Genomic DNA, 15,401 nt, shown 5'->3' with positions numbered 1-15,401 from the left:
CGGAACAAAAAAAGTTTTTCAAAAGTTCCTGGGTCATGGATGTGTATTAAATATGTGTATCATATAATAAAAATCTTAAATATATGTATAGTATAAAAAGTATTAAATATATATCCGTTGTCTGGTACCTGTAACACAAGTCCTTCAGGTACTTACCACGGGGCCAGACCGACGTGGTGTAAAGCGTCCATAAATATTATTATTATTATTAGATATTTTATCACGCTAAGACTAATAGGAGCAAAGAAATAGCGAAAAATGTAGAAAAAAAAACGGGGGAAATTATTTGAAAGGGAAATATAAAGGTTATCTCACAATTCACAAACTACTGGAGCAATTTTTTTTGTTATTTGGCACAGAAAAGAAGTAGACCACGTGAAGGATCATAGGCTATTTTATGGACTAATTTGTCTGTGAAATATCTAATTTACGCGGGCGAAGCCGCGTGGAACGTCTAGTAAATGATGGATAAAGGTACGCGCACAGTTTGTCGGCGCGTGCCGGGGCGGATCGGGGCTCGACGCAGCGCAAAATGCGCTATAGTACACTATTGCCGGGCCGGGTCGCATCGCATTGACGGATTTTAACGCTCACTGTGCCGGGACGGGGCGGCGCGCAATGCATGGACGGATTTCGAGCCGAGGCTTGCCGGGCCGCATCGCATCACATCCGCTCACCGCTTGCTATAGCACACTGTTGCCGGGGCGCAGCGGGTCTTGTCGGGCCGTGTCGCATTGACGGAAATCCGCCAAGCAAAAATCCGCGCCGATGCGCCCCGGCACAGTGTGCGATACGTGCATCCGCTTCCATACAAATTGTAAGGCGGATTTTTGCGATGCGCTCCGGCACGCTGAGCCCCGGCACGGCCCGTCTCAGTGTGCTCATTCCTTAATAGCGTAATCGTCACTGCGCTAATGATTTGCTTTATATTTAAAGCGCATAGATTAGTGCGCTTACTACCTAGACTAAAATAGGTTTACAAATTAGTAAGTACTAGTAATTATACTGCTAGTACCACTGAAGGCTTTTCACAAGGCTCAGTGCAATCACTGCAAGGTAAGTCGAATTATCGGCCAAGTGCGAAAAAAATCGCAGTAGCTGTATGAAAAGATGTTTCTTAAATATTTTTATTTTGTTTTTAGTATTTGTTATAAGCGGAAGCCGGAAACAGATATGCACAATCTGTGAAAAATTCTTGTCTAGCTATCGCGGTTCTTGAAATACAGCCTGAAAACAGACGGACGGACGGACAGACCCTTCTTTTACGTCGGGGGTTAATAATTTTCTCTTTCCTAAAAATTGGTCAACGATTATTTATCGGACGTGGGCCTTTAGCCTGGATGCGTCCGCCCAAACGCGCACTTTGGCGGCTACAACGCGAGATGACAAGCAAATTTAAACGTGGGAGAGTCATGCTTCGGCACGAATGGGCCGGCTCGACCGGAGAAATACCGCGTTCTCACAGAAAACCGGCGTGAACTCACTCGGCGAAACACAGCACTTGCGCTGTGTTTCGCCGAGTGAGTGAGTTTATCGGAGGCCCAATCCCCTACCCTATCCCCTTCCCTACCCTCCCCTATTACCCTATTCTCACTTAAAAGGCCGGCAACGCACCTGCAGCTCTTCTGATGCTGCGAGTGTCCATGGGCGACGGAAGTTGCTTTCCATCAGGTGACCCGTTTGCTCGTTCGCCCCCTTATTTCATAAAAAAAATGTATGTAAATGACAGTGCGATCGCGCCCCTACATATTGCTTGTGATCTCGCAGTATAGCGGTCAAAACGCAGACGCATATAAATCCAGCGTAAGGCTGCGTTTCCACTAGAGATGTGTTGCGAGGACTGTGTTTTTAAGCACCAATAGCATCGCCGCGCTGAGCGGTGGCACGGCAAGCTCACGTCAATGAAGCGATTCTATACGTATGTGAATTGTGAAGCTAGCATGACAAAGTTAGCAAAATAACTCGGGATTGCGTTATTTATTAGGTGCTGATTGAGTGCTATTTTGGTGCAAAAACCGCGAATTTAGTGCTCCTCAAAATTCGGAATAAATGCTAATACTGCTACCTTCACGTGAAGCTAGCAGTGTACCTACATAGCCAAAAACCTTTAAAATGATGATATAGCTTCGTAATAAATACTTAGCTAATTATTGCTCATTAAGTGCTCTTTCAGTGCACAAACTGCGAATTTAGTGCTCTTCAAAATTTGCCATAAATACGAATACTGCTACCTTCACGTGAAGCTAGCAATGTACAAAACCAAAAACCTTAATAATGATTATCTGGCTTCTTGATAAGTACTTTACTAATAGGTGCTCATTAAGTGCTGGCGATATACGTAGAAAAAAAAATTCATTTTTTTTATTTTTTATACCATATACTGCTCACTTCACGGTACCAGCAAGATGCTTCTCTTGATTTGAGCACTTTGACGAATTCCACACTCATAAACGATACATACTACATAGGAATTAAGTGCTCATTAAGTGCTAGCAATAGGCGGCGAAAACAAAATAAAAATATGCATTTTTTACTTCTTATACCGTACACTGCTCACTTCACGGTACCAGCGAGATGCTCCTCTTGATTTGAGTACTTTGACGAATTCCACACTCGTAAATGATACATAGGAATTAAGTGCTCATTAAGTGCTCGCGATAGGCGGCGAAAACAGAAGAAAATATGCATTTTTTAAATCTCTATACCGTACACAGCTCACTTCACGGTACCAGCGAGATGCTCCTCTTGATTTGAGTACCTTGACGAATTCCACACTCGTAATTGATACATAGGAATTAAGTGCTCATTAAGTGCTCGCGATAGGCGGCGAAAACAGAAGAAAATATGCATTATCCGCCTATCGCTAGCACTTAATGAGCACTTAATTCCTATAATTAAGTGCTCATTAAGTGATAGTATCAAAATGCAATTCTTTTAAACCGGATGTTGAAAATTCAGGAGATAAACTGTTGTCTTTATTTGGAATAACCATCTGTAATATTCTTCTGCCTCTACTTGATAGATCCATGTCGATGACCTTAAAAAAAAGGAAATAAGAACCTATTAATATACTATAAAAACTACAGATTAGATAAAACTGCATAAAATGTTACAAAACAGTATAGTATTATATTTATTTTATTGAATAAATTTATTAACTTAATAAAATAAAACACAATATTCCTTATATTTTTATAGTATAACTGACACTATAAGGAAAATTGTAGTTCTATAACATAAAACATCAACATTTCAATTATTTTGATAAAAAAAACTGGCACTAAAGATATAATGTCACTTTTTAATTTATCAAAAAAATTATTTCGGCAATACTTTAACTACATAAACGGAACTATACTTAAAGTGCCATTTATGTACTGTTTTATAGTAGAGAATTATTTACGTAAATTACGTTTAAAATGTCACTAATCGCGAAATGTCACTTTTGTACTCACCGCTGCGTGCGTCCCCACTAGATGCTTGGCTCGAACTGACTTAGTGCCACTTTTTCAATTAGCACGTTGTCATTTAACCTAAAAGTATAAACCATAGAGTAAACATTATAGCACTTGCTAATGTATACTCTAAGGTATAAACTGACACTACCGACATCTAGGCAAAACTATCTGAACTATTTGAACGTAAGTCTTTGCATTAGAAGCGTTTTCTTCTATATAATCTAGGTGTCTCTTTATCTCAAAATTGACGTTTTTGGTATAATGCCACTTTTGTTTTCAAGGTGCGATATTATGGTACTTATAAAAAATAAAAATAAATGCATTTTTTTTTAAAAATCTACGTATATCGCCAGCCCTTAATGAGCACTTATTAGTAAAGTATTTATCAAGAAGCCAGATAATCATTATTAAGGTTTTTGGCTATGTACACTGCTAGCTTCACGTGAAGGTGAAGCTAGCATTAGCATTTATTCCGAATTTTGAGGAGCACTAAATTCGCGGTTTTTGCACCAAAATAGCACTCAATCAGCACCTAATAAATAACGCAATCCCGAGTTATTTTGCTAAGTTTGTCATGCTAGCTTCACATACGTCGATTCTATTGGTTCTCAAATACACATTCCTCGCAAGTGCAACACATCTCTGGTGGAAACGCAGCCTTAGTGTAAGTACTCACATACGGTTTTGCTTGATCGACCAATCACGTAGAGTAAAAATCACGGCTCGGGGTTTCGTCCACACTCAGCATTGCTCGATACTTTTACTCCAGTTCGAAGGAAATTAGCTACGAACACAGATTTTAGAAGTAATAATAAAAACTAGTGTCAAAAAATTTGTCAAGCCGGCTCGATTCGAGCCTTCAAACTGGCTCGATGCGAGCCTTCGAGCTGTGAGTTTTGCGGTCCACACGGTGGTTTTTGCTCGATTTCGAGTAAAACTATCGAGCAAAACCGTATGTAAGTACTTAGCATACAGTACCTACATCTATATCTATACATATTATAAAACAAAGTCGCTTTTTTCCCTCGTGTCCCTTTGTTCCCTTTAATCTTTAAAACTACGCAACGAATTTTGATGATTCTTTCAGTGTTAGATAGCCCATTTATCGAGGAATGCTATAGGCTATATTTTATTACGTTAAGACTAATAGGAGCGAAGAAATAGAGGAAAATGTGAAAAAACCGGGGAAAATTATTTGAAAGGGCTAATTTAAAGCGCTAATCTCAGGAGCTACTGGTTCAATTTGAAAAATTCTTTCAGTGTTAGATAGCCCATTTATTGAGGAAGGCTGTAGGCTATAATTTGTTACGCTAAGACTAATAGGAGAATGTAGAAAAAACGGGTGAAATTATTTGCAAGGGCTTATCTCGCGAACTACTGGAGCAATTTTTATGTTATTTGGCACCGATAAGAAGTAGACCACGTGAAGGATCATTAGGCTATCGATTTCAATCATTTTTTCAGTGGCTATATATTTTATACCCGTGCGACGCCGGGGCGGGTCGCTAGTACATAATAATATTATAGTGTTTTCATATCCGCGCAGGTTATAAAGTGAAGTTTTAAATGGAATTGTACGTTTAAGGGCTTTGTAACCTTTGTACAAGGCCATTATTCATAATGTAGTTCACTACACGAAGGTTTTTATGGAAAATATAATAAATTGCTGTCGCAAATTAAAATGGCTGATATTTATACATAGAAATATAGGTCCCGCAGATCTTTAACTCATCAAGCCCCATAAGCTCACCGGTGAGCGAGATGCAATAGAACAGGGATCACCAAATGGCGGACCGCCGACCCATTGTGTGCGGAGTGCGGACCAAGCATGTTCGAAGATGATCTTCGTTCATCTTAGGACTTCAACGTCTCTAGGATTTACTGTCAATATCTGCAGTAGCTTGCAACAATATTTCATTCCAAACTTTAGAGAGATTCATTCTTAATTATCGCATCTCATTGATATCTAAATAAATACCTTTGTAATTTCCGTTATTAACTTTGTTTATTTTTTTTTTAATGTGTGGACCGCGAAGGTCATTTCATGTCTTAAAACGGACCCCGAGCGAAACTAATTGGTGACTCCTGCAATAGATTTCCAAGAATCCACGATCGAAGGATTAAATATGGGTGTTTAATTGTTTATCTAAGTACACTTGCCCGGAAAAGTCAAGGTGGCTTTGGTCCCCCACCTGTGGAATAGTATGGTTTGCTTGTAAAATTTTGTACAATTTATTATTACCTCGATGTTATCACGAAAACGCAAATTAGAAACATAAAACAACGTCAACAACAACATAGTTAATTGAAAATATGATGTACAAGTTATAGCTAAATCTCAGAATACAGAACCAAAAAAAATCTGCCAAATGCGAGTTGGACTCGCGCACGAAGGTTTCCGTTCCACGAAAGAGCAAAAATAGGCTGAAAATTGTGTTTTTTTTGGGAGCCCCCTTAATTATTTAATTTATTTAAATTTTATTACTAATTATTACAGAACAAATATACAACTGATTATTTTGTGAATATTCTAAGTGCCTATGTGTTGCCGTTATTGATATCGTGCAAAAAATCATGTTTGTTGTATTTTGTTTTTAGTATTTGTTGTTATAGCGGCAACAGAATATGTACACAATCTGTAAAAAATTCAGAAGTCTAGCTATAGCGGTTCTTCAGTTACGGCCCGGAGATACAGACAGACAGACGGACAGACCCAAAATACCCTAAAAAAGCAAGTTACGTGGGAGAGCCATGCTTCGGCACGAATGGGCCGGCTCGACCGGAGAAATACCACGTTCTCACAGAAAACCGGCGTGAAACAGCGCTTGCGCTGTGTTTCGCCGAGTGAGTGAGTTTACCGGAGGCCCAATCCCCTACCCTATTCCCTTCCCTACCCTCCCCTATTCCCTTCCCTTCCCATCCCTACCCTCCCCTATTTCCCTATTGCCTCTTAAAAGGCCGGCAACGCACCTGCAGCTCTTCTGATGCTGTGAGTGTCCATGGGCGACGGAAGTTGCTTTCCATCAGGTGACCCGTTTGCTCGTTTGCCCCCTTATTTCATTAAAAAAAAAAAGTTTTCCAGCTGTGAGCGAGCTGATGGTAATGAATTATGGCTAAAAATTTTTAGGAGCGCAGCGGAGAGGATTTTTACTTACGCACTTGAAAATAAACTTTAAAATTATGACACCTGTGCGATAAGGGCTTCCCGCGTATCCTCGAGGACGCGCGAGCATTTCTTTATATTTACTCAAGTGTAATAATTATTTTAAAGTTTATTTTTTTATGTCTGCGCTGGCCCTATCAGAATGCTTCGTGCATGTCGCTACTGTCAATGTAAATTAGATTCTACTTTCTACACAATAAGATTCATAATTGCATTCGCGCGGCATTTGCACGATTCTTCTCATTTGCATGCATTACTATTAAAGTAATTCGGACTTCACGTCCCACCAAATAAGCTTTAATTTCGCTGTCCACTGATGATGTTCATCGTCACTGTAAAATCAACCCTACGCTATACATATCAAAGTCCATTTTACAGACCACTGATAATTTGCAAAGTCCCTGATATATTTGTAAAATCTTTGTCATTGTAAAATCCACCTTACGCCATACATGATCAGATTCATTTTTGCAGTCGACTAATAATTTTCGTTGTCATTGTAAAATCCACCCTACGCCATACACAATAAGGTCCGTTTTCGCAGTCGTGCGGCATCTGCACGATGTTCCCGTCGTGCATGTCGCTGCTGCCGCGGCGCAGCGAGCCCCGCCCCCCGCGCCCCGGACAAACGCCCGTAGTACTGAACGTGTACGACATGTATTGGACGAACTGGTGAGTGGAAAGAGCTATTTTAGTGTGTTAATAATTAAAGTTGCACAGGTGAACGACCGTTTTCCAATTGGGTAAAAAGGTGAACGACCGTTTTCCAATTGGGTAAAAAGGTGAACGACCGTTTTCCAATTGGGTAATTAACCTGTTGTTTAAAAGTTTTTTAAATTTTTTAATATGTATGAAAAAAACAACCCCCGATTCAAAAATTTTAAGTAGATAAATCTCTGATCAAGCACTGAGCGGGCTGATGATTATAAAAGCTAAGAACACGATAATAATGTCAGCTTCCACCCGTCTGGATGCTACGATGCCACGCACACAGACAAACGTACAGACAGACACGTCAAACTTATAACACCACTCAGTTTTGTCGGGGGTTAAAAATGTATGTAGGTAATGTAAAAATCTTTAAACGATAAAAAACCTAAGAAGTTCTTATCAATTTTTAAAAAACTCTTCACTGCCTTAGAACCTTTCACATCCCTCTTCTCTCCTTCTTCTCATGCTATCTCTCTCTCTCCAGGTACACGGCCGGTGCCGGTGTGGGGGTGTTTCACAGCGGTGTCCAGGTGCACGGCTCGGAGTGGGCGTACGGTGGACACCCATATGCCTTCACGGGTGTCTTCGAGATCACGCCCAAGGACGAGAGGGAGTTGGGAGAGCAGTTTCGGTTCAGGTGACTTAGCTTTTTATTGTATAATAGACATTGGACCATAGGCTTTATGGTCTTGAAGTCTAAGCGGCTATCGAAACGTTTTAAAAAGTTGAAACGTCAAATTTTGACACCTAAACTTCTTAATTAACACAGTGCAACTGTCAAATTTTGACAGTTTTTTTTTTTATTAAAGTTGTAAAGCCACAATCGCGACATTCGCGACATTTTTTTACTGTTGACTGTTAAAAATCTACTAATATGTATATTATATTTTCCTTACATTCCAGACAAAGCGTCCACATAGGTTACACGGACTTCAGTGAGGAGGAAGTGAGAAGGCTCGTCAAGGAGCTCGGCAAGCAGTTCCGAGGTGACAGGTCAGTTGACCGACGATGGAGGGGAGAGGAAAGGGAGGTGGAGGAAAATGGGATGGGAGTGTTATACCTAAACCTCCCCCCCTCTTTACTGATAAAACATACTCGCACCCCCACCTGTAGAATTGTCGATTCCTACCCAATGCCTCTATAGTCTATACTCTATAGTATACGTGTGTAACAAAAATAAGTGATAATACTTTAGGGTGTGTACGTGTTCCTTGTAGAGAGTTCACTGTGAAAGTAGCAGCTCTGAAAAACGAAAAAAAATTTTCACTTTTGTATGGGCAAGGGCCCGAGCGTCATGAGTTTCCCCATACAAAAGTGAAAAAAAAATTTGGTCTTTCAGCGCTGCTACTTTCACAGTGAACTCTCTACAAGGAACACGTACACACCCTAAAGTATTATCACTTATTTTTGTTACATCCTGTATACTGTATCTTGCTTTATAATTGCGAAGGTGTCTGTCTGTTACCTTTTTACGCTTAAACGGCTAAACCGTGTTAGATGGTAATAGATATACTTTAAGAGACGAGAATCGACATACGTTAGGGCGTTTGCTGTGTTGAGAGTGCGCCCGTCGCGGGCGGCCGCGCCTTGCGCTCGCCATTAGTAATCGTGCGACGGCTGACCCGCTCAACGCAACGCTGCTCTATGGGATTACATGATGATGAAACAAGCACGCCTCGCGGGTGGCCGCGCCGGGCGCACGCTTAACGCAGCGAACGCCGATAGTTTGTGTTGTAGCAAAATGTACAGTTTTTTTTATGTGTCTAATTCTTTTTTTTTTCACCTTTCAGATACCATCTTATGAACAATAACTGTAATCATTTCACGTCAGCGTTTTGTTTGGTGAGTTATTATAAATTAATGTAACTTTATCGATTTGATAATAACAACAATGTTTCACCACTATCTGATAAAGTGCCGATTAGGCTATTTATAACAGATTTTGACAGATTCTCCATACTTTATCTGTCAAGTTAAGTGGTGGATAGCCTATTCGGCACTTATCAGGAAGTGGTGAAACAGGCCCTGAGTATTCAATTTAAAACAAAGTCGCTTCCCGTTGTCTGTCAAATTATGTCAAGTTAAGTTGAGACCGCACTAGTGCGCTGTGGCCTGTGCGACACGAAGCGACACTTCACTTTCATAGAACTAGTGTCGCGTCGTGTCGCACTATAGTGCGGTTTCTGATCTGTGTGTCTCGAAACCAGCGGGCAGCGGGGCGGGAGCGGCGCGGCGGCGATGGACAAGCCGTTCTAGTACGCCGCTCGGTTTTTGGAGCCTGTCCATATAATTCTATACATTATCACGCGCCGCGCCGCCGCCGCGCCGCTAACGCCCCGCTGCCCGGGGCGTTAGCGGCGCGTTAACTTTGTAGAAACATTCCACACTTGTTTACGCGAATTGTGTATATTCGGGAAGGAATGTTCTCGTACAGTCTAGGGTTCGCCTCGACTCATATAAATAGTCGCAGTAGGACGGGCCGAATTCAGTTCGATATTATAATAGCTCGTATCGAACTGAATTCGGCCCGTCCTCTGTGTTCACTCGATAAGTTTCGCTGGTTTGACGCTAGATGGCACTATATGTCGTAGGTCCGTAACAATATATTACTGTCTCGTCTCATGGCGCTCGCTAATATAGTGACTCGTCTCATGTCCCAGGCGCTGTGCGACCGCGACATACCGGCGTGGGTGAACAGACTCGCGTACGTCAGTTCGTGCGTGCCATTCCTACAACGATGTTTGCCTAAGTGAGTATTGTGCACGTTTTTCTGACTCTGAGGGTTTTTTGACGGGAGTTTACGAACTAATTTTTTCACAAATAGCCAATAAGGGCGTTTGCTGCGTTGAGCGTGTGCCCGGCGCGGCTGCCCGTCGCGGGCGCCCGCGCCGTGCGATCGCCATAGTAATCGTGTGACGTCTGAACCGCTCAACGCCGCGCTGCTCTATGCGTCTAAACACACTAGGCTGAATTACGCCGGCGTAATTTCCGCCGCAAATGTCAAACGCATACTAAACGCGACGTAATAGTGTGTCACCCCTCGTATTCGGCCCGTATTTTGTATGCAATTTAAACGCGGCGGAATTTACGCCGGCGTAATTCAGCCTAATGTGCTTAGACCCTATGCCCTATGGGATGACATGAAACAAGCACGCCTCGCGGGTGGCTGCGACGGGCGCATGCTTAACGCAGCGAACACCCTAACGTCGCTAGTGAAAGCAATTTGAGTCAAAATAATAATACTTAGTTTAAAAACTAAAAAAAACACGCTTTTTTTTATTAAATAAGGGGGCAAACGAGCAAACGGGTCACCTGATGGTAAGAAACTACCGTCGCCCATGGACACTCGCAACATCAGAAGAGCTGCAGGTGCGTTGCCGGCCTTTTAAGAGGGAATACGCTCTGTTCTTGAAGGTTTGCAGGTCGTATCGGTCCGGAAATACTGCTGGTGACAGTTCATTCCAGAGTTTTACAGTGCGCGGCAGAAAGTTACGCGAAAAACGCACTGTGGAAGACTGCCACTCATCAAGGTGATGAGGATGGTATGTTTTTCGCGTGGGACGATAGCGAAAAGTTGCAGGTGGTATGATTCCGAACAATTCCTCAGAGCACTCCCCGTGATACAACCGATAGAGGATGCAGAGTGAAGCTACATCTCGGCGTAATTCCAGGGGGTCCAAGCTGTTTGAAACACTATGGAAGTCAACAATTCGAGCAGCCCTTCGTTGGATACGATCCAGAGGGAGCAGTTGGTATTTTGGCGCCCCTGCCCAGAGATGAGAACAATATTCCATATGAGGCCGAACCTGCGCCTTGTAGAGTTGTAGGCGTTGGTCCGGACTGAAGTACTGTCTCGCTCTGTTAAGAACACCAAGCTTCTTCGAGGCTAATTTGGCCTTACCCTCAAGATGATATCGGAACTGGACTTCGCTCGATATGTTGACGCCAAGTATCTCAATGCTAGGAGAGATGGTTAAAGATGTGCCCTCGAAACGAGGATTAACGACCATTGGTGACTTTTTAGTGGTGAACGCGCAGACTTGTGTCTTGGTGGGGTTGAATTGGACTAAGTTACGTCTACCCCATTCAGAGACCTTCTCCAATGAATTCTCCACCTTAGACACAAGTTCGTTTCGACTCTCAGTGACATTTTGCCGAGAAATATTAGGGGAGCCGGTATATACAGCATCACCTGTATCTATCATCCGCATAGCAATGAATGCCGTTGGCTTGTAACATGTCTTTGATATGCAGTATGAATAGAGTAGGCGATAGCACACAGCCCTGAGGGACACCAGCATTAACAGACTGAGTTTCCGAGCATTCGCCGTCAACTACGACCTTTATGCTTCTGTCTGGTAAGAAACTAGTGACCCACTTACATAATTTCTCGGGCAGCCCGTATGATGGAAGCTTTGATAGCAGCGCTTTATGCCAAACCCGATCAAAGGCCTTCGCAATGTCCAAACTAACAGCCAATGCCTCTCCCTTCGACTCAATTGCCTGAGGCCAACGATGAGTCAGGTATGCCAAGAGATCACCAGCCGAGCGACCCTTACGGAACCCGTATTGTTTGTCGCTTAGCAATCCCTGGCCGTCCAAGTATCGAAGAAGCTGGCTATTGATAATGGATTCCATTATCTTCGAGAAGAGAGAGGTTATAGCGATTGGTCTGTAGTTGGAAGGATTTGAGCGGTCACCTTTTTGGGGATCGGGTGCACCAAGGCTGTCATCCAGGAAGCCGGGACGATGCCATTGGAAAAGGAGAGCCGAAAAAGACACGTCAAGACCGGAGCCAACTCTGGAGCACACTTTTTCAACACAATAGGCGGGATTCCGTCAGGCCCACTCGACTTTTGGATATCAAGGGAACAGAGGGCTTTTCGCACTGAGCGCTGATGAAACCGAATATCCGACATGATGCTCGTGCATCGCGGTATGGTCGGCGGTTTCTGCCCCCCGTCATCCAGCGTCGAGTTTGACGCAAAGAGCTTGCCCAGAAGATCGGCTTTGTCCTTTGCGTCTTGGGCCAACGATCCATTTCCTTCGTGTAGGGATGGTAGGGTTGGCTTGCAGAAATTTCCTTCAATAGCTTTGGCCAGAGACCAGAATGCACGGGTTCCCGAGGGGAGGCACTCAAGTCTCTTGCCAATTCTATTGACGTGCTGTTGCTTTGCCCGAGTTACCTCTTTCTTGAGGGACCTAGAGGCAAGGTTGTACTCCTTTTTATATGTGCTGGTATTTAAATCCCGAGCTGACACTGCGTTGGCCCAGGATTGGTAAGCCTCCTGCTTCCGGCGAGAAGCTTTTTTGGGGGATGAACCAAACCAGGGACGAAATCTGCTGCCAGTTTTCTTATTCCTGACAGCAAACCCTTTTATTTGAGACCAACGTCATTTGGTCGGGTCATGTCAATTCAACGATAATTGTGATCTGTCGGCTGGGTTTGACGTAACGCGACCAAACTACGTAGGTCCGTCATCTGGCTAGGGATCAACTTCTCTGATAGTACTAATATTTTTCGCTCTTATAGGGAATGGCTAACGCCGGCGGCGCTGCAACAGTCCCTAGCGGTACATTCGCGCTCCAGCTCGCCAGCCACGCCTCAATAGCACCGTAAGTCCCTCGCTCTATACCCGTCTCTGTCACTCCAATGCTTATCACGTATACCTGTCTATTTTCTCCGCATGCTTATCATCTTTATCTGGCTCTTTCACTCCCATGCTTACCAGCTAAACAGTGTGTTAGTGTAAACACCGTTATACTTGAAACCATCAATTGAGCCCGTCAAAATGAACAACTTTTTCTATGAGAACAATGCTGGGAACTCAAAAAAAAGCCGTCTTTATACCCATACGGATGCCCGGATCGGCAATTTGTATTGGTATGAAGACGGATTTTTTTGAGTTCCCAGCATTGTTCTCACAGAAAAAGTTGTTCATTTTGACGGGTTTATTTTTGATAGTTTCAAGGATAACGGTGTTTACACTAACATCTTGTATATGTCTCTGTTACTCCCATGTTCATCATCCATTACCTGTCCCTTTGACTCTCATGTTCATCATCCATACCTGTCTCTTTCACTTCCTTTCTTATCATCTATATCCGTATCTTTCACTCGCATAATATTATTATCTGTATTTTCTATACCTCTCTCTTTTACTCACATGCTTATCCTAAGGAAAGCCTTTCTCTCGCATGCGTAGTAAAAAGTTCAAACGTCAAAATTGTAACCATAAGTTCTGAATTCTGATGACAATACATGACCAATAAAGGTCATTACAAATCTGTTGGATTTGTTATGACGGCCTCCCCAAGATGGCGGACAGGCTATTTGAAATGTTGCCCCATTTAATTAATTTAAAAAAAGGCTTTTCTGTCAGGAATACGAAAAAATAGTCACATGACTTAACGCCAACATGGCGGACATCCAAGATGTTTCATGTTTTTGAAACTATTATAATTATTGTTTTTTCTTTACAGACGAAAGCCTGCGGTAGTGCAGTTTTGGTATACCAAGTGTTGTGTATAACATTAATTATTAGTGTATATGCTAGTTGACAGTCTTTTTGGCGCATTGTCAAAAATTTTAGTCCTGTTTCTTATAATATTTTTTAATTTTTTTTAAATGGTGTTGCCAGAATACAAAAGCAACTTATTTGACAAGCATTTAATACTTTCTGTCAAACTATACTCTCTCTCTTTGTGTGTTCTCTTTCATCTCTACGTTTTTAAGAAATAGGACTTATTCTTTAGTAAAATGAATTCTGTACCAAATCTTAGGTTTAGATTTTGCATGTTTTTTTTAGACTGTTGATAGGTCTTTCAGAAATTGTTCTGAAAAAAGTCTTGATACTCAAAATATTATGTAGCAAGTTTTCAACGATATATTTAGACATTTTTATAACCATAGACAATTTGTAAAAGAAGACATTTTTTGACATTTAGATTTAGTTTTTTTAATACAACTAATATATTATATAATCTACTTAGCTTATAAATATGTAAATATAGAACTCCTGTAATCTTTATGGATCTAATATTCGTTTATATTTAAATACCCTACGTCTAAAATTGCCAAATACCAAAGGGCAGGATAGCTTTATGATAATGATTAGGCAAAATAAAATAGTGTTCCTACGGCTTTCAATATAATAATCAAAAATTACAGAATAATGTTACCAGCAATATAAATAATTTTAAGACTGAATCATACAATCATCCACCATCAGTTTTTTAATTTCAGTTTACGATGGTTAAAAATTAATTTTGGCTCATCAAAATGCGTGCCTTGCATGTTTTTAGAAGAAATAGATATCTCATTAACGTAATCCTAAATGCACAGATAATTTTAGACATTTTAAAACCTTTTTTAAAACATAGAACATCTCCCAAATACTAATAAAGAATTACGCAGCGAAAAATGTACTCACTGTTAGCTGTCTATATCTGCCATGTCTTTCCCAATATGCCAGACAAAGACTAGTAGACATTATACAGGGTGTAACAAAATTAAGTTATAATACTCATAGTGTATGTGTCCTTTATATTGAGTTCATTCTGAAAGTAGCAGCGCTTAAAGAGCTATTTTTTTAGATTTATTTGGGCCAGCGCCAGCGCCATGAATTTTGTCCATATAAAGGTTGAAAAAGTTACTCTTTCAGCGCTGCTACTTTCGCAGTGAACTCTATACAGGGGACTCGTATATGCTTTAAAGTATAATCACCTCGTTTTGTTACTTTCTGTATAGTTATTTGCTGGGTTAATTTTATTATTAGTAAGGGACTGTAATGCTTATTAATCCATGTCATAGTTAAGTACTCCGTCCACTTAAAATTTTCACAGATACTTCCAGTAAAAATATTCCATAGATAGTTGTTCTTCTTGTTATTTTTATTTATGGCTCCTTTGTGATTCGTCAATGTCAAATTTGATATACGATCTGTCAACGTCAGTTTAGGCGCCATTTTGAAATCACTTAAAATGACGCCCGATCATTGCATTCACCTCCGATGTTTTAATACATTTTGTTTTTCTTTTCTTCACTCGTTTCAGAAATCACAGAATCT

At 41.4% G+C, this 15,401-nt stretch overlaps 1 protein-coding gene across 6 annotated transcripts in view; it reads left to right on the top strand.

Annotated features, from left to right (window-relative positions):
* LOC121737929 (deubiquitinase DESI2) overlaps positions 1–14,251 on the top strand; it is a 29,119-nt gene extending 14,868 nt beyond the window's left edge. For all 6 annotated transcript variants that reach the window (XM_042129661.1, XM_042129660.1, XM_042129656.1 and 3 more), the window contains 7 exons: positions 7,166–7,293; positions 7,817–7,969; positions 8,236–8,325; positions 9,123–9,174; positions 9,993–10,081; positions 12,866–12,948; positions 13,816–14,251. In XM_042129661.1, the coding sequence (XP_041985595.1) occupies positions 7,184–7,293; positions 7,817–7,969; positions 8,236–8,325; positions 9,123–9,174; positions 9,993–10,081; positions 12,866–12,944 (573 nt within the window). In that variant the 5' untranslated portion in view covers positions 7,166–7,183 and the 3' untranslated portion in view covers positions 12,945–12,948; positions 13,816–14,251. The remainder of the gene's footprint in view (positions 1–7,165; positions 7,294–7,816; positions 7,970–8,235; positions 8,326–9,122; positions 9,175–9,992; positions 10,082–12,865; positions 12,949–13,815) is intronic.
* Positions 14,252–15,401: the final 1,150 nt, after the last annotated feature.

This window comes from Aricia agestis, chromosome 22, assembly GCF_905147365.1.
Source record: "Aricia agestis chromosome 22, ilAriAges1.1, whole genome shotgun sequence".
NCBI lineage: Eukaryota > Metazoa > Arthropoda > Insecta > Lepidoptera > Lycaenidae > Aricia > Aricia agestis.
This window is presented reverse-complemented; position numbering and strand designations above follow the sequence as displayed.